Source organism: Spinacia oleracea, chromosome 5, assembly GCF_020520425.1.
Source record: "Spinacia oleracea cultivar Varoflay chromosome 5, BTI_SOV_V1, whole genome shotgun sequence".
Lineage (NCBI taxonomy): Eukaryota > Viridiplantae > Streptophyta > Magnoliopsida > Caryophyllales > Amaranthaceae > Spinacia > Spinacia oleracea.
In genome coordinates this window covers 12,223,374-12,245,469 of record NC_079491.1, presented here as the reverse complement: position 1 = coordinate 12,245,469, position 22,096 = coordinate 12,223,374, and the positions used below count along the sequence as shown (strand labels likewise).

Below are 22,096 nucleotides of genomic sequence, written 5' to 3'. Positions count from 1 at the left end.
GGTTGGTTCACCATTTTGATACCCAGGAAAAAGAGATGTGAGATTGAGAGGAGAGAGGACGGTGAGGGGAGAGAAGGGATTTAGAGTTAATTAAGGTTCATTAGGTGTTAATTAGGATTAATTTAGGCATTAATTCACCTCAAATTACCCAGAAATACAAGCTGCTTCTTCCGGTAATTTGGTGGTGCAGGTGGTGGAAAGTTTGGCGAATCCACCATTTTCGCCGACGAAGGTTGAAGGTTGGCGGCGAGAGGAGATGACGTCCGGCGAATCCATTTTATCGGAGAAATTCATTGAGAGGAGAGGACTAAGCGCGGTAGCAGCGGAGGAATGAGAAGACGGTGGCGAGAGAAGAGAAACGATGAAGAAGAAGAAGAGGGGCGAGTATTTAAGAAGGGTCAAAAACAACAGAGGAGATGAAAGGAGAGAGAAGTAATTAGATTTTTTTTTTAAAGTTGAAATGTAGAATATTGGGTGAATAAGGGCATAAACGTAAATTAACGCTAACGGAGTACTAACGGCCGTTAAATCCAAGGGTATTTGGTGCACTTTAAGTTTAAATAGGGGTATTCTATGAATTTTGAAACGCGCAGGGGTATTTGGTACATTATTGCAAACCTCAGGGGCATTTCATATATCAATGAGCAAATCATTAAAAATCCATGTTCTCTTTTAACAAATACATACCCTCTATTTACCTCCCCTTTGTTCTCAACAAATCATGCTATATCATATTGGCATTGATAATGATTGGAATTAAGGTATTGTATGGTTGACCATAGGAAGTAAAAGTTCCTAGGAATGAGATTTTTCCATGTATTATTATTATTATTATTATTATTATTATTATTATTATTATTATTATTATTATTATTATTATTATTATTATTATTATTATTAAGAATTTTATAAGGGCAAAGTTATATTTTCATATAAAAAACGCGGGCGATTTTAGCGTATGCGAACGTCGAATAGCGATACACTAAAAAAGGTGTATGGAACAACAAAATTGTAAAGATTCATAATATTGTAAAGGAAATCAAATTCATTGAAAAAAAAATACTTAGCATCATGGGAGAACGGATAAGAGCACAAGATAAACAGTAACTATGTGCTTTTATAAAAAAAAAAAATTGAGTAGTTCTGGTTGCTTTTGGCCTTTAGGCCAAGTTTGCACCTAAAGCTAAGGTGATTCAGGGGTCCTTCCTGATTCAGGGGTCCTTCCTACAAGGTTTGTCTTGCACATTGTAAATGATAGCAATAAATTTTGTTTGTTTACCAAAAAAAAATCTTAAATCTTGTAGGATAAAATAGTACTCAAAAAGTGCTATTTGTTGAAGCAATACATTATATAGTATTATTGATAAAAGAAAACAAAAAGGTTTGTTAACTAATATTGGTTTTTTCTTTTATTATTCGTATTGATTTTTTTCACCAGCAGATTGCAAATAACATGTGATTAGTAAAATACATTATAAAAAATTTAGAATATTAATTATATGCAATCAAGGTTGTCATGATCGGGATCCTACCTTGGATCGATGAAGGGGGGTAGAATCAGACCGGTAGAATCAACCCGGTAGAATCGTAAGATCCTACTAGATAATAAAAATAATATTTATATTATTAAAATGTAATGTAAAATCATGTACTCCGTATTCAAGTAATCTTAATATTTGAAGATCATTTTTTTTGCTCACATAACATTAATACTTGTGTAGATTCAAGTGCAATTAATTAGATGTGAGCAAGTTTGTTGAAATTTAGATTTTAGTTATGATCAATTTCAAATCTTAATCGATAAAATTATATGAATTTCTTTTTAATATCAATGATACTTTTTTTTTTTTATAACTAATTTATTGACAGAAAAGTATGATATTTCTAATGATATATGATTATGAACTACAATATTTAGTAACAAAAAATGAATTTCTATTTAGAGATATAATATGTTGAATTGAATCGTTGGATCGGATCGTGTTAACATCCTACCACTCAAAATTTTTATCGAGGTAGGATCGTAAGATCCTATACACATTAAGATTCGGATCGGTGGCGTCTTTTTCAATTGTAGAGTTGTATAATCGAAAGATCCAAATCGGGAGTTTAACAACCATGATACAAAGTAATAGAGACATGTGTATAAAGCTAACTGCCTAACTAGAAAACCCTTTAATATATGTATCCATCGTTCTTTTTTTTCATAATATAAAAAAATTAATCACAAACATATTAAAAATTTCAAGAAATAAAATTACTTTAATTACGTACGTAGATAATTAATTATGTGCCACATAGATATTTTAATTATTTAATTACTAATATATACAGTTTCAACCAAAATCAAACACTCTAATAATTAAAAAATAAATCTAAAATAAAAATCATCCAAAATCAAACACTAATCTAAAATAAAATTCAATCCAAAATCAAACATTAATCCAATACTAGAGCGCGACGTAGGAAATCTAATGGTTTCGGTCAATAAAAAATAAGATTTCAAAATTATTTTTAAATTGAAAAAATCGAGTGCCACGTAAATAAATGATTAGGTTCCACATAGATATTTTTATTAATTAATTATTAATATTACGCGTATACAATTTCATCTACAATCAAACACTCTAATAATTAAAAATAAATCTAAAATAAAATTTAATTTAAAATAAAAAAAACTAATCTAATATATATATATAAAGGGGAGTTATTTCAAGAGATTTTGGAGTGCCACATAGGATTGTACAGTCACAATTTTATTCTATATTAAATACTTCGTAAAAGATAAAAACGAATGGGGATAAAACAATATGGTTGGACAACTTATCACAAATATCTTTTTACAGATTACTTTACAAAATTTATCTAATTAAATGATAAGTTATAGATTGACAGAACCACCACAAATATCTCATTCTTATATATTATTGTGCAAAACTGCAAACAACGTATATGAAATTAAACCATATGGCGTAGTTTTTTTTTCCCACCGGTCTCTCTATCGTCCCTACAATTCTATGTTCAAGGTTTTTTTTTTCTTATAATTATTTAAGTTGGTTGTATTCCCTGTTACATAGCATGTTGATTTCAATTATTTTATTTTATTTTATTGTGCACTCTATGTTAAATCCTGGCATTCTTGCCGGAAAGGCGGATAGAGATTCACGGAGGTTTCTTGGTCATGAGGAGGTGTTGAGATATCTAGCGTACTTTACTCATAATCCTGGTTTAAACAGAGCGGTGTTGGTTCTACCAGGTTGTAGTCTTGATAGGGAGTTCTGCGAGCGCTGTCGATATATGATAACTTGTGGCTCCATCCAATGGTAAAACCACTCACCTAGGGTAAGAAATAGGTGGCCATCATGAGAAAAAGTTCGTTGATGGCATTGTTTGTCCCTGATGGCGGGGATTAGTATTTACTTAAGTTGTGGAAACTAGATCAGTAAATTAATGTATGACAATCAAAAGCAATCCTGCTAAAATTACTACGCATCTACTAAATTCTATAGTAATCAAAGCATTCAAATAATTAATGTTTGATAGATATCTTTTTCTAGATTATACTCCGTATCTATTTATAGTTTCATTTGTTCTTGAGGTAGAGATATATTGTTGTATATATTGATTGATGGAATTACTATAGATTAAAAAAAAACAGGGTGTATTTGTTGGTTGTAGAAATAATCTTTATCCATATAAAGATATACGAGAACATAGTGGGTACTATATTGATAATGGGTATATAATTGATGGGTGTTAATTTAGGTGAAGATTAGAGTATGTCCGGCTTAAAAAGGTTAACTACAATCCTCAACAAATGTAAGATCGTCTAACGGTTAGACCACTTTTTTGGTACTAACTAAACTAGTGTAAAACATAACTAAAAGTAATAAAATCATAACTAATTGAATAACAAAATAGTTAAGGTATAAAGATAAATAGTTAAATTTATGAGTCGAATAGTTATTATTTTTGAACAAACTTATTATTAACTAAAACTCATAAAATCTTAACTAATCAGTTTCATTGTTTAACTAATTGGTTTAGTGCTTAACTAATTAGTTCGGTTGCATAACTAATTGGTTTCGTTGCTTAACTAATTGAATTTCAGACTTAACTAATTGGTTTCAGTGGTTAACTAATTAGTTGTCCCAGTATATAAAAGTGGTCTAACCGTTAGACCGTCTTTCCTAAAAGTTTGTAAATAATTAATGAGAAGAAATATTCGATACGAAAGAAAACCGTTATACATAAACCCCATTATCTAATTTTTATAAGTTAGTATATGTTCTTCTATTTTAATAAAATACTAATTAAAGTTCTAGATTTTATTTCTTAAATTGTCAATCCATTTATGAAGAAATATTATGCATCTCAAATAAAATTAAGAATGACATGGAAGTTTAAAGCGAATAAAACGCTTAAAGGATAAACACAATCTTTTATGGAAAAAAAGATAAATGAGTAAAAGAAAATAGAAATTACTCATAGAAAATTAAGTAGATAATAACTGGCACAAAAAAATGTGTTACTCCACTCTAAACAATATTTTAAAATCATGGAAAATTAAAAAATAAAGAACAACGCACGGCCTTATGTTAAAATACGGATTTTAAGAAAAATGGAATATAGTACATGGAAAAATGGAATAAAATATATGGGTTTTCAATGCATTTTTAATTAATATAAAAAATGTAATCCGTGCATCGCACGGGCTTTAAATCTAGTCTAATATATTACGTTACACATAAAATAACAGTTGATACATATATGAGTTTAATTTTAACTTAACAATTTAATAGAATTCGTGCATCACAACCAAAATCTAGTTTATTATACACCAAAGTACCAAACCCATAAAACTTTTGTTCCAAAAATACGTTCACAATCGCACTAAATCTCGATCAGTCGTAAAGGGGAGAGAGAATGTCAACATCAGGAAGCGATCCAAGGTTACCATCGGCGGCGAAGCCATTCAACAGAGCTCCTCACGATGTTCCCCCGGAACTCCCCGTCGATTACTCCGGCTTTATCGCCGTCTTATTCGCCGTCATCGGTGTCATGCTCAAGGTGTACTCTTCAATCCCCTAATTTCCTAAATATTGCGAATTTATGATTTTTTGGATCTTTGTCTACTTCATTCCAGAAATTGTAATTCTAGTTTTAACAATTTGTGGTTAAGATAATACAAGTATTAATTTCCTCCCTAATTTTTGAATTAGATTGCTGTTATTTAGGGAAAATCTTGAAATGGCTGTTTATTTAAGCCCTTTTTTGTTGTGATTGTTGCAGTATAAGTTGGGATCTTGGCTCGCTATAGTCTTTTGTGCACAATCACTGGTGAACATGAAAAATATGGAGAATGATCTTAAGCAAATTTCCATGGCTATGATGTGAGTTATCCCTTGACCCTTTATTTAGCTCCTTATGTTATTGCGATTGGATTATAGCTCGTAGTCGTGCTCGAATAGGTTGTTTCGTTATATACTCATATGTATGTGATTACTGTTGATTCTGAATATTTGTGTTTAATCTATTACCTAGAAGCATTTGTCATATTGAAGTGGCTGAAGTGAAGGATTGGGTATGATTAATCCAAGCTTAGTTCATGAAACCTTGGAATTTATTGATCATCGTAGAAGTGTGATGATTTTGTTCTCGTAGCAAAGTTTTATGGTTAGATTTAGCGTCCTTTCACTTGTTGTTTCCACTTATAGGAGAGAAATAGAAATTGTTACTTTAATGTAAGATCAATGAAATTGCAAAGGTATGTGTACCCTTGTACTATTGTACATTGGTACGTCTGATGTAAGTATCTATTAGTCGTAAATTTACGTGTAGTTGATTCCTTATGAGTCATGACAACGTTTGTGAGGCATTAGACTCACTAAGGCAGTAGGGTCTTAAAGTATTATGAGGTGTGAGGCGAAGCCACGTGCTTAGCGGAAGTGAGATGCACGTTCCTGTAAATGAAATTAGTCATTTATCTAAAGAAAAATGATCTAGGATCCTGCATTATGTATATAAGAACCTATATAGGCTATATGTCACTGGTTTTACTGTTGTAAGGTGTCCTTTGTATTGTATCATATAAAAAAGAGTTTGAGATTCATGACCTTTTTGAATTCTTTAGTAATGAACTTAGATAAAGGCGTATCTCTTGGGCATAAGGGCACATCAGATACATCACTTCACTTAGAGTCATGAAGTCAATCACCCCGTATGCCTCACACTTCAGTACCCCTCGCGTGTTTCTTCAAGTTAATGAATGCGAGGCAATTTCCTTGGATCTGCGCCCTTTTTGTCTGGGTTTGTGATGGGGAAACTTCAAGCAAGTCTGATCCTTTTTTTCTAGTTAAGGATGTTGATTATGCTCAAAGCAGCTATGCTGGGTATAAAAGCATTTCCTATCGAACAACCAAATTTGCCCAATTGTATAAATATCTTAGAAATGGCAAAACTATATGCATCCCTTGATGAGATAACTTACAGATTGAATATTGGAGAAAGTGGATATTATTCAGGTTCATGCTTACAGCTACAATTCCCCATTTTCCCTTTCTATCTAGTACTGTAATCTGTAAGAGAAGATACGAAAAAAAAAGTAGTTAATGTTGATAGCGAGCAAACATTTTATTACAGGGGAGGAAAAGAAGAGTGGGTTCACTTCTCTCTATATATGTTCTTTCCAGAGCGTTTTGCTATATTCCTATATACATAATACATGTCAGCTGTGATCCGCATTTCATGTGATGTACATCACCTTTTTTTGATAGAAAATCTTTTACATTAGTTACATATGCATTGCATTTTAGACGGTGGTTTGCGTATCCATTGCCTAACACAGGATACGGCAATCCCTAATTACAAATAATGCAGGATCATGTGGTTAAAGTTTTGGGTAAATGAAAGTTCTATTGATGGTAAAGATTGTGAAACCAATGCTATTACATGTTGGGTTCTGTGGATACTGTTAATATTGATGGTATGAGTAACTTTTATTCATGGTATACTAATGACATACGGAGTAACTGGTACGTGTAGAGTTGTGTACAACTAGCCAGTATATGCTTGCACATTATGTATTATGCTTAATTTTAAAAACTCCGCAGTGAATGATTATTATGGTAGCTTTTTGAGGGGTAAACTGTAGGATATGAACTCCATTCTTCCTAAAGAAAAGAAGAATTGACTGTGTTTGATTTCATTCGAGTACTTGGACTTCTGCTACTATTTCGAAAGCCGACATCTTTTACAGAAATTCATAATGCGGGGGTCCCCTTTGCTAATGAGTAATGACTTGATGCTCCGTCACACATGTACATAACTTGGCATTTGTGCTCCTTTATCTCCGAACATGAAAAGAACTGAAAATATTACAGAGGGTTAAACATAGAACGTACTAAGAAATTGAACCATCAGCTGTTAAATAGATTTATGTGATTTTTATCATAAGTCTTTTGGTAAGTAGCCAGAAACAAGGCAAGAGTGCAAGACTACTTTTGAATTATTATTCTTGTTTCTCTCCTTACCCTCCCTTCTCATGATGCTTTGTATTCAGACTTGACTTGTGTAAAAGAGTTTAAATCTTCTCTTTCCTTCCTTTCATTCTTCCGGATATAACTAATCTGCCTTTCAAAGAGGCAGACTAGATTTAGGGTACCAATAGAATAGCCCAAGTTGGAGGCTATTGGATTGAATTTTTTGTGCAAACATGGAATTCTGAGTGGAGTTAGGGGATTGTAAGTTTGATGTAGCCTGAATACCTGGTAGTCTGGTACTTGCTTTATAAAAGGGTAGATAATATTTTGGGGACATATCTCCTGCTGTTTTTCAATTACTAGTTTGTTGATTTCGTGTTGGTTCTGACCCTGAATCCTTTTCAATGTTTTCTTGTCTTTGATTCCAGGTTTGCAATAATGGGATTGGTGACAACTTACATGGGGCCGCGACCATCAAGCGCAAAAGCATGATAGTGCTTTAGTTTTCTTGCTTACAACTAGTACCCTAAACTTCTACAGTTTTGGAAGTCTTGTAGCAATACGAAGTGTTACTTGTTACACACTTACACCCTTGTGAAATTTATTTTCCGTTTAGGCAGACCAAATCATTGTAAAGGTGGTGCCCCTTGTTAAGCAAATGTTGTGATTATGGTTTGGATGGAATGGGGATAATTTCAATCTACAGCGATTTTCAGATCTCATTTTCAATCTCCAAGGGATTGTTAGGTGAAGTATCATTTTTGTTTTTCAGTTTGATTTTTGTTCTGGTTTTACAAGACTAAAACAAAACTACCATTAGAACATAAATTATTCAATGGTGCTAATTTTCGTTGTTTACACCATTCCCACCCTCTCTTCCTTCTGGCACTGTTAATATCATCATCATTACTCGATGTTGCAAAAATTGCTTATTGCAATGTCTCTTACCGTCCATCATACTATGGCTTAATCAATATCTGCATACACCTAAGAGAAACATTGGCGCATAAGGTCTTCGGAAAGGGATGTTCCGTATCCGGAGAGAGCTTTAGCCACTTTATATACCAAAAGCTTACTTGCTGGAAATCAACAAGTTTTAGCTGCCACATAAGTGGTATCTGCCCGGTAGATCGGTTAAGACTCATACTTTGTCTAAAGGGGTGTTTGGTTCGCGAACTTTAGGTATGAGGTATGGGTTTAGAATGGTCTAAACCCATACCCTTTGTTTGGTTGGTAATTTTAAGAATTTCAAACCCATACCTCAAACCATCAAGGTATGGGGTTTAGAAACCTTGGGGGGAGGTGGGTTTGGCTCATACCTTTACTATAGGTATCAAATCAAAGGGAAAAACAATTCATTCTCGATATGAACCAAACACATGGTATAAAGAATCAAGTTCCAAGCCCATACCATCTTGATATAATTCCTGATTCCAACCCCATACCACTTTGCGAACCAAACACCCCCTATATCTCTTCCAAAAGCTTCGCTTTAGCTATAAAACAAGCAAGGGCCTAGACGAACAAAAATGGCTAGTCGCAATGTCTCCTATCGTCCATCATACCACCGCTCAAATAAGACAGCAAAATACGGTTTTTCTTGGCGATTGATGAGAGAGAAAGAGAGAATTTTCAATTGTTCAATCAAAAGTCTAGAATTTTCTGAATATGAACCCTAAGAATAAATCGATGGTGCAAAGCGATGTTGAATTTGTTGTTTAAACTCTATTCTCAACATTATTGCTCGTCAAAAGTTGCTAACTAAGTTCAAGAACACCAAAGGAAAACAAAAAAGAGAATTTATTAAAAATTAAATTTTTCAAATTTTATGAAACGACACTACGTATTGTCCGGGCGAATAACTAGTTGATTTTGAAAACTAACAATAAAAAAATGAAAACTAAAATCGAAAACTGAAAACAAAAATAATAGAGTAACATATAATTATGACCGACCTTATTCTCAAACAGTTCACAAACGTATCAGTTCGTTTGCTCCCTCGAGCTCAAGCTCAAGCTCAAACTTGCCTTATCTGATCTGATTTAATTTGATACAATCTAATCTGAACTTATTTTTTCTGATTCAATTTGATATAATTTGATCTGAACCAGGGCCGGTCCTGAGAATTTAAGGGCCCTAGGCGAAGTTGGAAAAAAGGGCCCCCTTAATAAAAAAAAGACCAAATTTTTTTTTTTCGCAATCAACATAATACTACATTATTATAAACTTAGTTTTGCAAACAATTATTCCAAAAAATGACGATTATCCATTTTCCCCATCATTCAACTCTTATCAAAGCATAAAAACCGATATCTTCGAGCATTTTGGGATGCAAAATCATTTATGATCACGTCAACATTAATGTTTTCCAACATATTCTTCTCAATTGATAAAGTTGCCAATCCATTTAGCCTGTCTTGTGACATTGTTGACCGCAAGTAGGTCTTTATTAACTTCAGTTTTGAAAAACTTCTTTCGGCTGATGCAACGGTCACAAGCACTGTCAATAATATCCGGTAAGCAATCGCCGCGTTTGGATAACAATCTGCACAATTAATAAATTTCAGAACTTCGCGTTGCGCCGCCGTCTTTCTCACCTTTGACGCCTCGCGTTCCGCCGCCGGGCGCCGCAAGGTAGACGAAATTTAAAAAAAAAAAAAAAAACATCGATTGAAAATTTGAAACAAAAACAATCTGAACCGCTAAATCGCTAATAGCAATAAGAGAGGGGAGAAAGTATTGAGGATTGATGAATAATTCCCTTTCCCCCTCTATATATCTTGATAAAAATATTTCCGTTGCCATTGATTTAATTAGAAAGCTTGAAAATTGAAAGTTTGAAATTAGGGAATTGGAGAAGAAAATGAGAATCAATTATTCAATTAATTGATTTATAATAAGAACTACTGAATAACTAAATTATGTGAACAAATTCAACGAATTTGATTAATGAAGGGAGGAAGAATTTAGAAAATAGAAAAGAGGAAGGTGAAGAGATTGACGGAATTGCGGAAATCAGAGGGTTCAGTTTTTGGAAATAGTTCCATGATTTTAGCATTTAATATTGTAACTGATACTTTGTTATTGGGCGCATATTATTAGCAAACTAATAATAATTTTTTTTTTTTTTGGCCCCCTTTGGCTTGGGCCCTAGGCGGTCGCACTCCCGGCCTACCCCTAGGGCCGGGCCTGATCTAAACTTATTTTCTGATCTGATTTAATTAAATCTTATCTTATCTAAAATAAATAACAAGGACTTAAAATAAGGTGAACTACGCCGAGCTTAAAAGTCTAGGCTAAACCTCATGACCCAGGTGTACTTAGCTCCTCTCAGCTCATATACATCCCTACGGACTACGGCCCTACCGAAAAACCAGCCAGCTTCTTCAAATTTGGTTCCTCCTCTCTTCACACTTCACACTTCACACTTCAGAGTGTTACTCAGCCACATCCTCTCTCCTCTGTTCTAATCGGCGAGCGGCAACTCGACGTCAAGCAACCGCAATGTTCGCCGGTGCCGGAGATGGACAGTAGCAAGGGCTGTCCCGTGTTGCAGTCTAGCCCGGACAATCTCAGCAAACACCACTCAAGGTCAGTTTCTCAGTTGATTGCTTCTTTAATTTCTGATTTTTTTCTTCTTCTGGCGTGCTCCGTAAGTTCAGTTTTCTCAATTGCCCAATTGCTTAATTTCTCTAAAACTTTGATGGGTTTCTTGCTTAATTAAATTAAGAACAAAAAGGTTAGTTCTTGAATATTTTGAATGAGGTTTTATTGCCTTATTGGGAATTTTGATGATCCTTTTTGTGATATTTTTTTTGTTTGATTGAATGTCAATTTGACGAATAAGGATAATCTGAAGCCTTGTTTTGAGTTTCTGTATGAAAAATTAGCATATTTTACCAAGCACAATGCTCTAAACCAAAACATTCCCTTGAAAAATAATTTCTAGGCACTTGATTGGAGGAATGGATGGAGCTTATTTTCCGTTTAAGTTGGCTTATGATCATTTTTTGGGTTTTCGAGAACATTTCTAACTTACTTTTGTTCATATTTGGGTGTTTAATCACTATACTCAGATCTTTTGGGGGAGTTGATTGTGATGAAGGTTGATTGAGGAGTCGGCTCTTGGATCATCAAAGGTTTCTTACATTGTAAAAATCCGGAGAATCTAGAGGAAAAATAAGCACAAGTATCCCACTGAATCAGAACTATCATTATATTTCATATTTGGTTTTACAGCTTTCTTTAGATATAAGCTTCTATGCCCATAATTTTCCCTGCTTTATTTACTTTTCTTTCGGTTTTCTCAAAATCTAAACGGTTAAATGTGAGGCTCCGGTTTTCATCTTCGTATTGTGTAAATGATTATATTGACGAAAACTTCGATAACCAAGTTGTCCATCTTAAGCATCTAAATCATGACTCTGATGCTTCTTCCGTCTATACTTCACTTTTGAGTAGCTCAAAGCATATCATTGATTTGAGGCAAATTCATGCCCAGATAATACTTTCTGGATTTCATACTAGAGAAAGCTTCTTTGTCTCTCAGTTCATTAATGCATGCTTTAATATCGGTGAAGTTGGCTATGCTCGTCAGGTATTCGATGACTTTCCTCAGCCAAATATATCTATGTGGAATGCCATTGTTGGAGGATATAGTCGGGGTGATATGTTGCGTGAGACAATTGAAATGTATGCTGGAATGCAGCGAGCTGGGGTGAGTCCTGATTGCTATATTCTTACGCGAGTTCTTAAAGCATGCAGTTTGCTACAGCTGCTTGAGACTGGTGGGGCTATCCACGGGAATATATTTAGGCTTGGGCATGATTCTAACATGTTTGTGCAAAGTGGGCTTGTTTCACTTTATGCTGAGTGTGGAGGTATTGATTATGCCAGGAAGCTTGTTTCTTCTAATGGCTTGTTGTGTAGCAGAAGATCTATAGTTGTTTCTTGGACCGCCATTCTATCAAAATGTGCGCAAAATGGTAATCCCATGGAGGCTTTGAGACTATTCAGTGATATGAGGATGATGAATATGAAGCCCGATTGGATTACTCTAGTGAGTGTTCTCAGAGCTTGTGCTGATCTTGATTATTTGGAACAAGGAAAATCTCTTCATGGTTGTGTCCTTAAAATGGGTCTTGAATCAGAAGAAGATTTGCAAATTTCACTCACAGCTATGTACGCAAAATGTGGGCAAGTGATGGTGGCAAGATATTTGTTTAATCAGATAAATAAACAAAACGTGATACTGTGGAATTCTATGATTTCCGGATATGCTAAAAATGGTCATGCTGAGGAAGCTGTAGAGCTGTTCAAAATATTGGCCACGAAGAAGAATATGAAGCCAGATTCTATCACTCTAAGGGCTGCTATTCTAGCTTGTGCCCAACTTGGTTCACTTGACCTGGCAAGATGGATGAATGATTATGTCAGTAGAAGTGATTATCAGAATCATGTATATGTTAAAACAGCACTTATTGATATGTATGCTAAATGTGGAAGTGTGGAAGCAGCTAGGCTAGTTTTCAATAAGATTCGTGATAAGGATGTTGTTGTTTGGAGTGCCATGATCGTGGGATATGGATTGCATGGTCGTGGCAGAGAAGCTATTGATCTTTATGACGCAATGATGCAAGCTGAAGTGAGGCCTAATGATGTCACTTTTCTTGGCCTTCTTATGGCATGTAAAAATTCAGGTCTGGTCAAAGAGGGATGGAATTTTTTTCATAGGATGAAAGATTACGGCGTAGAGCCTCTTCACCAACATTATGCTTGTGTTGTTGATCTGCTTGGTCGTGCTGGGTACTTGGCAGAAGCCTACAAATTCATTGTTAGAATGCCCATGCAACCAGGGGTAACGGTATGGGGTGCTCTTCTGAGTGCATGCAAAATCCATCGCCATATACAAATGGGAGAATTTGCAGCTGCCAAGGTCTTTGAGATAGATCCATATAATACTGGACACTACGTGCAGCTGTCAAATCTGTATGCTGCAGCACGTATGTGGGATGAGGTTAATGAAGTTCGCAAGCTTATGAAAGATAGGGGTTTGAGCAAGGATTTTGGATTTAGTTTGATTGAGATTAATGGAAAGCTCCAAGTATTTCGTGTAGGAGACAATTCACATCCAAGATATGAGGAAATTTTGAAGGAGCTTGCTGATTTAGAGTGGAGGTTGAAAGAGGCTGGTTTTTTCCCAGATTCAGAATCTAATTTGCATGATTTAAGTTATGAAGACATGCAGGAGAGTCTTTGTAATCATAGTGAGAGGTTGGCAGTTGCTTGTGGTCTCATCTCTACACCATCAGGAAGCACTCTACGGATAATAAAAAATCTCAGGGCATGTGTCAACTGTCACTCTGCCATTAAGCTTATATCAAAAATCACCAATAGGGAAATAATTGTTCGAGATGCTAATCGATTTCATCATTTTAAAGATGGAGTTTGTTCTTGTGGAGACTATTGGTGAAAGCATTTGCACATTTTACTTATATTAATTGCATTGAACCACTCCGGAGGAGATGCTTCAGAGTTCAGAACTACACATGAAGGATCATGACTGCCAGGTATCAATTGCAGTATTGTTGTAAATAATTGATGGCACCATGCATTATAACATGTTCGTATTCCATGATCATTTGCTTGGAATGAAGTGTTTGGCATCTATTATATGTCAGGCAGTCCCACGTCTCAAGTAGACATAGCTTTTCTATACCGTACCCAATGACTTAGACATCAATTTTACGTATAAAGCAGATATGTTCCCAGGCCTTAAGTAGGTTTTGGCTGTTAGGGCCACTAGGAAATAAGCCATTCCTTGGTCTTCCATCTAGATTTGACTATGGTATGTGGCTCTGTGAAAGTGGGGTTCACTTGCAAGATTAGGATTTCAAGAGCCAGGACTCAGTATGTTTATAGTGGTGCATGTTGTATAGTGAATTAAAATTGTCATGGTTAAAATTGTCCCATTCCATTGTTCACGTGATCATCAAAATTTCATCTTTTTTATTAAACGTTCAACTGTTTTTATAAGCTTTTGAGTCTTTAAAAGTTCGTAATTTAATGCCTCTGCACTTACTCTCAAGAATTAGTATTTCTCAGAACGAAACCCTAAGCCAAAGCTCATATACTCCCTCCATATTTTACCAGGTGTCATATACCACTTGCGGCAGTATTTATTTAGGGGTTACATTTCTATTTATGGTAAGTTTTTTGCCCACTCTTAAATTATTTAATATATTTTACTTACCTTTGGAGCCACTACTACAATAAGCTCCCTCTTTACTTTTTTCTTTTTGTTTATTACTCCCTCCCCCACTTGCTTTATTATTTATATTACATTCAACTCTACTTTCTTAATACTTTTGTCGGTCAACATGTAACTCATAAAAAGTTAAAGAGGGAGTATTATCTTTTGAAATACGCTTTTGTGATACCCACAATAGCTTGAAGGTCTGATTTAAATCATTTCAAGGTATGACCTTAGATGGTCATGGCTTGCTGAGAGAGAACTTATGAAGGATCTTCTTTTATGTTACCATGTGTATAAGCAAAGTATACACGCTTTTGATTGTTACATTGAAAATTCATATTTTTGTTTCTGCTACGAGGAGTTCCCACCGCCTTCGGCGAGTGGACTAATCTCCCACGGGAGTTTGCATGCCTACAGTTGAGTGAAAAAAAACACACGTAAAAAGTCAATACACGAGAATACAAAATGCCCCTAATGCTCTGCGCTTATACTACATATGCAATGCAAACAAAATCATCGAAGAAATGGCTTAATATAATTTGGTTTGCAACTAGTTATTTTACTCAGCATGTAAAAAACTATACTTTAGTAGACATCAGTGGTTCAGTAAAATGTTTTGATCCTTTCTTCTGACTTCTCTAAGTAGTAGTTGCTTTCCTCCATTGTTATTGTAGATTTGTACCGGCTTTGTCCATTAATGTTTGACAGTTTCTGATCTCTGTAGCACAGAGCCACTGAAAGACAAAATGGTAATTTGGAAAGCAATATGATCCTGCTTTCGGATTCTCAATTACTATTACTCAACATCAAATGCCAGTGTAACATTCACAAGCTCTGTGGCTATGTCTGCATATTTCGTAAATACTAAATAGTGCATGTTACCAAACTAGGTGATATATAGTTTATTTATATTCTAAGATATGAAAGGAACCTTTTTAGATCTTCTGTGCTGGATCTCTGAAGCTGCTACTAGTTGCTTTCATATAACTATTTGTTTGCTTCTGATCTGTGCTTAGTATATTGATGCACAGAATATCCACAATTAAATATCTGAGCACGCTTACTCGATCAGGGATGATGAATTGTAGATTGAGTAATTCAAGAACTCCTTCGGAGTCTAACTTCCCTCTTTCTGGCTGCAGTTGGGTAGTCGATGTCGGAAATGGTGTCTGGAAACTTCCGAGCAGCTGCAACTAAGGCACAGAAGTTTTCAAGGAGAAGTTGAGAGTTCCGGTAACCCATATTCTTGAAAAGTCTTATAATTAAAGTAAGTCATCTTCTACCCTCTTTTCCTTGTGATTTTGCGAATCAAGAACTGATTGTCACGAGTTTGCTTGAATGGTCACTTATTAGAGTTGAGAGGCTGCCATATGTGCTAGTAAACCTATGTGTTTAAATGGCGTATCCAGGATTTTGAAACAGGGTAGACACTTTTAAAAGAAATAAAAACTTCAATTTTTTTCTAAAAAAAGATACAATGAAAATGAAAATTTGCGGAGTACTAATTAGTAATTACAATGCTTACATAAAATTTACCAATTTCACCGTTCACCCTTATTTCATAAATTCTAAGATTTCAAAGATTATACAAGGTAAATGTATAAGGAGTATTCCGTGTTATATAAGCAAATAACAACAAAACTTTAAAAATATACGAAGTAGAAATTAAAAATCATATGAGAATATGAGATTCATCAAAGTAGTTTTACGCAATGGCGGACCCAGCTAAGGGTCAAGGGTGCACGTGCCACCCGGAAAAGAAAAGAAAAAAAAAAAAAAAAACTGGAATTTTAAATATGGCGAACTAAAAAAATGTTTATATATTTATTCTGCAACAAAGAAACATAAAGGCAAGATGTTGGAGTGGTCAACAAGGAAATTTAGATATGTTATTGTCCCCATTGGTACTGGGATCGACTCCTAGATTTTAAAAAAAATACCTAGCCTATTAAAATGATTTTTCAATTAAAAAACTGGGTAGACATTTGTCTACTCAGTGTGCACCATACATCCGCCCCTATATTTAATCTGTTGGGATCGAAAACCGGGAGCAGAGGCTCAGAGTAGGCTGTTTATGCTGGAATTATATGAAAATTGTGTGATAGAATATTGAGTTATCATGCAACAGATTGAAATTAGTTGAATGTAACTATGCATCTTATAAGGAATGACCTTGAGACTATGTTGTGATCATTTCTGTAATTATTTCTATAATCGAGTTTTAATGGCTGCTCAGTTAGTCAACTCCCTCAGCTAAATTGCTAATATTGGATGTAAAGTGGTTATGAGTCTTATGACATACGAAAAGATAATGGGTTCACATTTCAGATTCACAATATCAAATTGCTAAGAAGCTGCACCTGTTAATGTATCTACCTAATAAACGGAAGTTGTAATGTCGGACAGGTTCAAAATGGGACTCATAAGCCGTAACCCTGATGTGATTAACATTTGACATGATTTCCGTTATGTAAAAAGTTAAACTTGAATTATCCACGTGGATGGAATATGCATGAGAGAAAAAGCCAGGTTTTTGCTTTATTAGTGTGCTCTTACGGCCCGTTTAGTAGCCGGTAATAAATGTTGGGAATGGGAATAAATCTAAGTGTTATTTGACAAGAAAAATAACATAATAATATCCATGAAATAAAACTTATCTCAAACATGGTGTTTTTCTTCATAAATTTGCATTCTCACCCAATACCACTCCCCAAATGGCAATGGAAATTTATGAAGAAAAAGAGATAATTTTGAGTGAACTATCATTACCATAGGAATGAATGTTGATATTCCTTACCAATTTACTTACAAATTCATATCAAATGACACTATTTATGTCCGGTTACCAAACGAGGTGTTAGTTCTTTTTAACATCTTGAAAAATGATTAATCTGCATAGCATTTTTGTGGTCTTGAATGTTGTTAATAATGGATGCCTTGAATTTTTTTTGGTTTTTGTGTCTGATAAGTCGTAGAGTTCTGTCCGAAGGCTCAATATTCATCCCTTTGCACATGTACAATTCAATATAAATTGTAGATTACATTTGAATGCCGTCATGACTCATGAATCATGATCATTTGCTAAACACTTGTTGAGGATGAAGGTTCTAAATTGAAGTGAAAATTTGGTGTATGTATCCTTTTGTGGTATTGACTGGGTTTTTCTCAAATCTGTAGGTAGCCATCTTGGAGGGCATCATTGCTTGACCTGGGGCTGCTATTTCTTCTAATTGAATGTTAAGATTGGCGACTGATGAACTGCGTGTCTGCTTTTCGTGGAAAAAACCTGACTTGTCACTTGGTTCTGCGTATAAAGCTTTGTTGAGTTTGTTTTCTTCACCTTATTCTTATTTGCTTATTACATCAGACCAGAAGAAACAAATCACAAAAAAAAAAAAAAAAAAAAAAAAAAAAAAAAAAAAAAATCCATTTAGAGCAGACTAGAAAAATCATAACATATCAGGTGGAGAGAACAAAGCCTAAGTATACGCTTAAAAGGTGATACATTTTTCCAAATGTATTTGAGGACTTGTAAATTGTAATGCTATACAACATCTGTTATATTGTTCCTTCACATGAACAAGCCAATGTACCAATACAACCAATATAGAGGATCTTGGTGCTACTCTGATTCTGACAACCCGTAGACAGCTGAAGGAGTCTCCAAGAAAGCGTTGGCGACTTAGCACCATGGCTGCTTCCGGCATCCTTTTCCATAACCCATACGCAACTTCGGTTCAAGTTTGTTAAACCGATCATCAGTACTGAACCATGTTGCATTTTAGAGCTTGCTATTCTAGATTTTCAATCGGAAAAGTAAGTTCAGCAGAAACACTTTGGACAACGCATGATTGTCTGGGTAAACAGCTTCCCTACACCCTTGTCAACATACCAAAGCATGCTAATGCCCAAGTGTAGTTGTCTTGACCTATATTAGAGGGAAAAATTTTACAATCTATAATCATCAACTCTTCCGTATTCAAATTTAAAGGAAGGAGCAAGTATTGGAAGAAAGCTTACAAGCGAAAAAACATTCACTGGTAAGGAGACCAAAGGAACTCGTACAACCTCAACCCTACTACCTATTTTCTTCGTATAGTACTTATACTTTAACTCAAGGAGTAATTAAAATTAATTAAAAGAATAGTTAGCAAACATACACTGAAGTATCAAGAAAACTACAAGCACTTGGCCAAAACCAGTAACCTCCAGCATACCAAACGCTTACGCACCTGCTTCCGGAAACCTCATCTGTTGCTGCAACTCCTCGTCTGCATTCCTCAAAAACTGGTCCCAACCACTCCCAGTGCTCATATCAATATAATCATAAGGAACCGCAGTCTTCAAACCTGGGCGTACTGTTTGCTCGCTTTCCACTAATCTGAAATCAACATCTTCCTCCAACCTTCCATCTTGCTCCAACTCCTCCCAAGTAAACAATAGTGGCAATGTGAATGCACCCCAAGGATTAAAATCAATTAACTTTACCTTCCTATGTTTCGTAATATAAACATCAAAAGTGTAATTTTCGGATTTAAATTTCCCTTCAACCTTATCAATGAAAAAATCATGGATCAGATCTTTGAGCTCTTCTTTTCTTTCCAGTGCAGCGGGATAATAAGCAGTAACTTCACGTTGAGAAATCCCGACAAGTTGCTGAGCACGAACAAAGCAACGGAACTCCATCTCTGGTCTCAAAGAAGGGTACCACTTCCGTAGGGCAAGGTAGAAATGAGGTGGTCTTGACAAAGTCTTGTCACTGCATGAATCGTATGCATGACACAAATCATGGACCAAGGAATCAGACGATTTGAGTAAGAGAGCTATGTCACTAAATGATGTGCATTTGAGGGTTCCAGTGGTGCTGACCCATGCAGTATCTTTTGGTGAACTCCAATTTAACTTGGGAAAGACAGCACCATCAAGGGATTCAATTGAGTCTTTGATCTTCAATTCAAGTTCCGGGAACGAAGGGGGTTGTGATGGTTGCTCTGCCTCATCGTCAGATCCTTCCGACAGTTGGTAGTCCTCCTCATCTTCGGGTTTGTGAATCCTATTGGGAAAGGCGTCCTCATTTGACACAGACGTGGGAAGCAGAAAGGGGCCAGAATCTCCAACCAGATACTGAATAAAGGATTCTGGGAGTTGATGGATAACGGTCTTTATAGAGTCAGATTTGAAATTTGGATACCATTCTTGAATCTGGCAACAATCCACTTCTTCTTGCTTCATTTTCTGAAAAAAAAGAAAGCACAAGTAAGAAAAGAGAAGAAATCAAGTAACAATTACAAGGACTTCACCATAAATTAGAAAGACTGTCACACATAGTCATCCATAATCTTTGTCAACATTAGCAATTAGTCTTCCTGGGGGGTAAGACTCATAAGACTTTCTTTTTCCGATCCCATACTGACTATCCTACTTATCCAAATTAACCAACCTGTAAGACTAATTGTTATCGTATAATACACTGTTCAACTATGTTACTTCGAAATTTGGAATCTTCATTTTACCCCAAGTACCTCGGATCCTCGGCACGCGAACGTGGGTATGGACACTTGACATTTTATTTTGGACCAAAATAATGAATTAACATAGCTGTTCAATTTATAATCTAAACACGATTAAGAGATTCATGCCAACCCTAAAAGACGATAATTGTGGGATACATAGTAATCATAATAAGCTACGAAGTGTGCTGAGACTGAAATATAAGTATGGTTAGAATGATAAAAATGATATCCAAAGAACACAGTTTGAAGATCTTTACAAAAACTTCCTCTCACGGGAAAGAAAATTAAATGGAAGTATGAAGGAAAACTCCTTAAACAGTTAAACCTAAAAGTTACATCTTACTTTTAGCCGAGTAAAGCAAATAAGGGGATACAGATGCTAAGAGGTAGGTCTGAGAATTTGTAAAAGAACTAAAAGACTTGACTGAAATTGCAGACTAACTCACTCACTAACTCTCAGTCACACACTAACTCACTTACTCACAAATTGATCAGGAATGAATCGCATCAGATCGAGTTAATTAACAACATTAAGTTCAATGAAATTGATTTGGGCGGGACATTTATAAATTAAAATTTCGATAATACATAAATCAAATTAAAATTTCGATAATACATAAATCAAATTAAAATTTCGAAAATCAAATCAATTAGTCAAATGATTGTTGCGAAAATTTTAACAGAATATCTGAATTGCTCAAATTGAAGAGGTGAAGAACAAGAAGCAAAAATTTACCTTGTATTAGTCGAAAATTTGGTTGAAATCGTTCCTAAAAAAAAGGAGAACTTTGATTCATTTAGAGAAGAGAGGGGATGGCTTGATTCGAGCTTCAATTTGATCTTTGCATACGTCTATGGTCAGCTTCAATTCGAGCGGAGAAGATGATTCTAGGGCATTGTAACGGTGACAGAGAAAGATCGCGTTTTTTTTTTTGCTCTGTGTTGGGCTTCAAACAGGTTTTTGCTTTATATTGGGCTTCAAACACGCTTTGCTCAAATTTGGGCTACATTTCAAAGGTTAAAAGCTGGATCGTATAGAATCGTGGGTAGGATCGCGATTCTAATACGATCCTACCGATTTTAAACGATCCCATCGATTTTAAACGATCCCATCGATTTGATCCCACTAACGATCCTAATGCAGATACGATTTCAGCTACGACTCGGATCGTACAATCCTACGATCTGGATCGTGATTCTAACCACATTGTATGAGAGCGGTTTTCCTAGAAATAGCTAAATCGAAAACTAATTCCCAACTTGCATTGGTTTAAAAACTAATTCTCATGTTATCGTCCACGTAGGATCGGGTAAGAGCTTCGTATATATTTTTTTTAAAAAAAGTTCAACATAAAATCGCTAACGGTATTAGCGGTTTATATATTAGAACCATTAATCGTGGTAGCGGTTTATTTTAAAGAACCACTAGCAGTGGTAGCGGTTCTTTAGTATAAACCGCTACTGGTGTTAGCGGTTCTAATATATGAACCGCTAATACCTTTAGCGGTTTTATGTTGATTTTTATAAAAAAAAAAATATACGAAGCTTTTACCCGATCCTACGTGGACTGTACCATGGAAATTAGTTTTTAAACAAATGCAATTTGGGAATTAGTTTTCGATTTAGCTATTTGTAGGGAAATCGTTCCATTGTATGATATGGATATTTATGTGGAAAGAAAAAAATATTAAATATACATTGGGAAAAAATTACATAAGTGTCTATTTAGTCTTAAAATTTTGTCATAATTAAGCATCAATCAATCAATAACTATATAATAAAAGACACACCAGAAATGACATGGGTCATCTCCTGGTAAGTCTTTAGGATTTTCTTTTAATTTAAAA

General features: G+C 35.0%; 3 protein-coding genes across 9 annotated transcripts; 2 read left to right on the top strand and 1 right to left on the bottom strand.

Annotated features, from left to right (window-relative positions):
• The first annotated feature begins 4,862 nt into the window (after nt 1-4,862).
• On the top strand, nt 4,863-8,203 carry LOC110789879 (protein Asterix). The gene is made up of 3 exons (XM_021994582.2): nt 4,863-5,070; nt 5,293-5,393; nt 7,910-8,203. Exons 1-3 carry the CDS (start codon nt 4,927-4,929, stop codon nt 7,971-7,973), a joined length of 309 nt encoding a protein of 102 aa, XP_021850274.1. The 5' UTR covers nt 4,863-4,926; the 3' UTR covers nt 7,974-8,203.
• Nucleotides 8,204-10,821: 2,618 nt separating this feature from the next.
• Nucleotides 10,822-18,070, top strand: LOC110789877 (pentatricopeptide repeat-containing protein At3g12770). 5 transcript variants are annotated; one of them, XM_021994580.2, is made up of 6 exons: nt 10,823-11,072; nt 11,558-11,670; nt 12,079-14,050; nt 14,634-14,687; nt 15,879-16,003; nt 17,914-18,070. In XM_021994580.2, the coding sequence occupies exon 3, from the start codon at nt 12,112-12,114 to the stop codon at nt 13,951-13,953; it is 1,842 nt and encodes a 613-aa protein (XP_021850272.1). In that variant the 5' UTR covers nt 10,823-11,072; nt 11,558-11,670; nt 12,079-12,111; the 3' UTR covers nt 13,954-14,050; nt 14,634-14,687; nt 15,879-16,003; nt 17,914-18,070. The 5 variants fall into 5 exon arrangements, with proteins under 5 accessions (XP_021850269.1, XP_021850270.1, XP_021850272.1 ...); XM_021994579.2 differs by having other exon boundaries at nt 12,062-14,050; XM_021994577.2 differs by having other exon boundaries at nt 10,822-11,072; nt 11,558-14,050.
• A 125-nt stretch (nt 18,071-18,195) lies between these two features.
• LOC110789876 (uncharacterized) lies at nt 18,196-21,198 on the bottom strand. 3 transcript variants are annotated; one of them, XR_008922245.1, is made up of 3 exons: nt 20,986-21,197; nt 18,757-19,971; nt 18,196-18,664 (listed from the first exon to the last, which is right to left on the bottom strand). XR_008922245.1 is itself a non-coding variant. In XM_021994576.2 (3 exons), the coding sequence occupies exons 2-3, from the start codon at nt 19,966-19,968 to the stop codon at nt 18,609-18,611; spliced, it is 1,056 nt and encodes a 351-aa protein (XP_021850268.1). In that variant the 5' UTR covers nt 19,969-19,971; nt 20,986-21,198; the 3' UTR covers nt 18,196-18,608. The 3 variants fall into 3 exon arrangements, 1 of the variants encoding a protein (XP_021850268.1); XR_002533675.2 differs by having other exon boundaries at nt 18,897-19,971; XM_021994576.2 differs by having other exon boundaries at nt 18,969-19,971; nt 20,986-21,198.
• Nucleotides 21,199-22,096: the final 898 nt, after the last annotated feature.

Excerpts from the sequence above, each read along its gene's own strand:
- LOC110789879 (XM_021994582.2), top strand. The coding sequence starts at position 4,927 with ATGTCAACATCAGGAAGCGATCCAAGGTTACCATCGGCGGCGAAGCCA. Across the intron at positions 5,071-5,292 it reads TCATCGGTGTCATGCTCAAG|TATAAGTTGGGATCTTGGCT; the intron begins GTGTACTCTTCA and ends TGATTGTTGCAG. Across the intron at positions 5,394-7,909 it reads CAAATTTCCATGGCTATGAT|GTTTGCAATAATGGGATTGG; the intron begins GTGAGTTATCCC and ends CTTTGATTCCAG.
- LOC110789877 (XM_021994578.2), top strand. The coding sequence starts at position 11,743 with ATGCCCATAATTTTCCCTGCTTTATTTACTTTTCTTTCGGTTTTCTCA.
- LOC110789876 (XM_021994576.2), bottom strand. The coding sequence starts at position 19,968 with ATGAAGCAAGAAGAAGTGGATTGTTGCCAGATTCAAGAATGGTATCCA. Across the intron at positions 18,665-18,968 it reads GATGAGGTTTCCGGAAGCAG|GTCAAGACAACTACACTTGG; the intron begins GTGCGTAAGCGT and ends CCTCTAATATAG.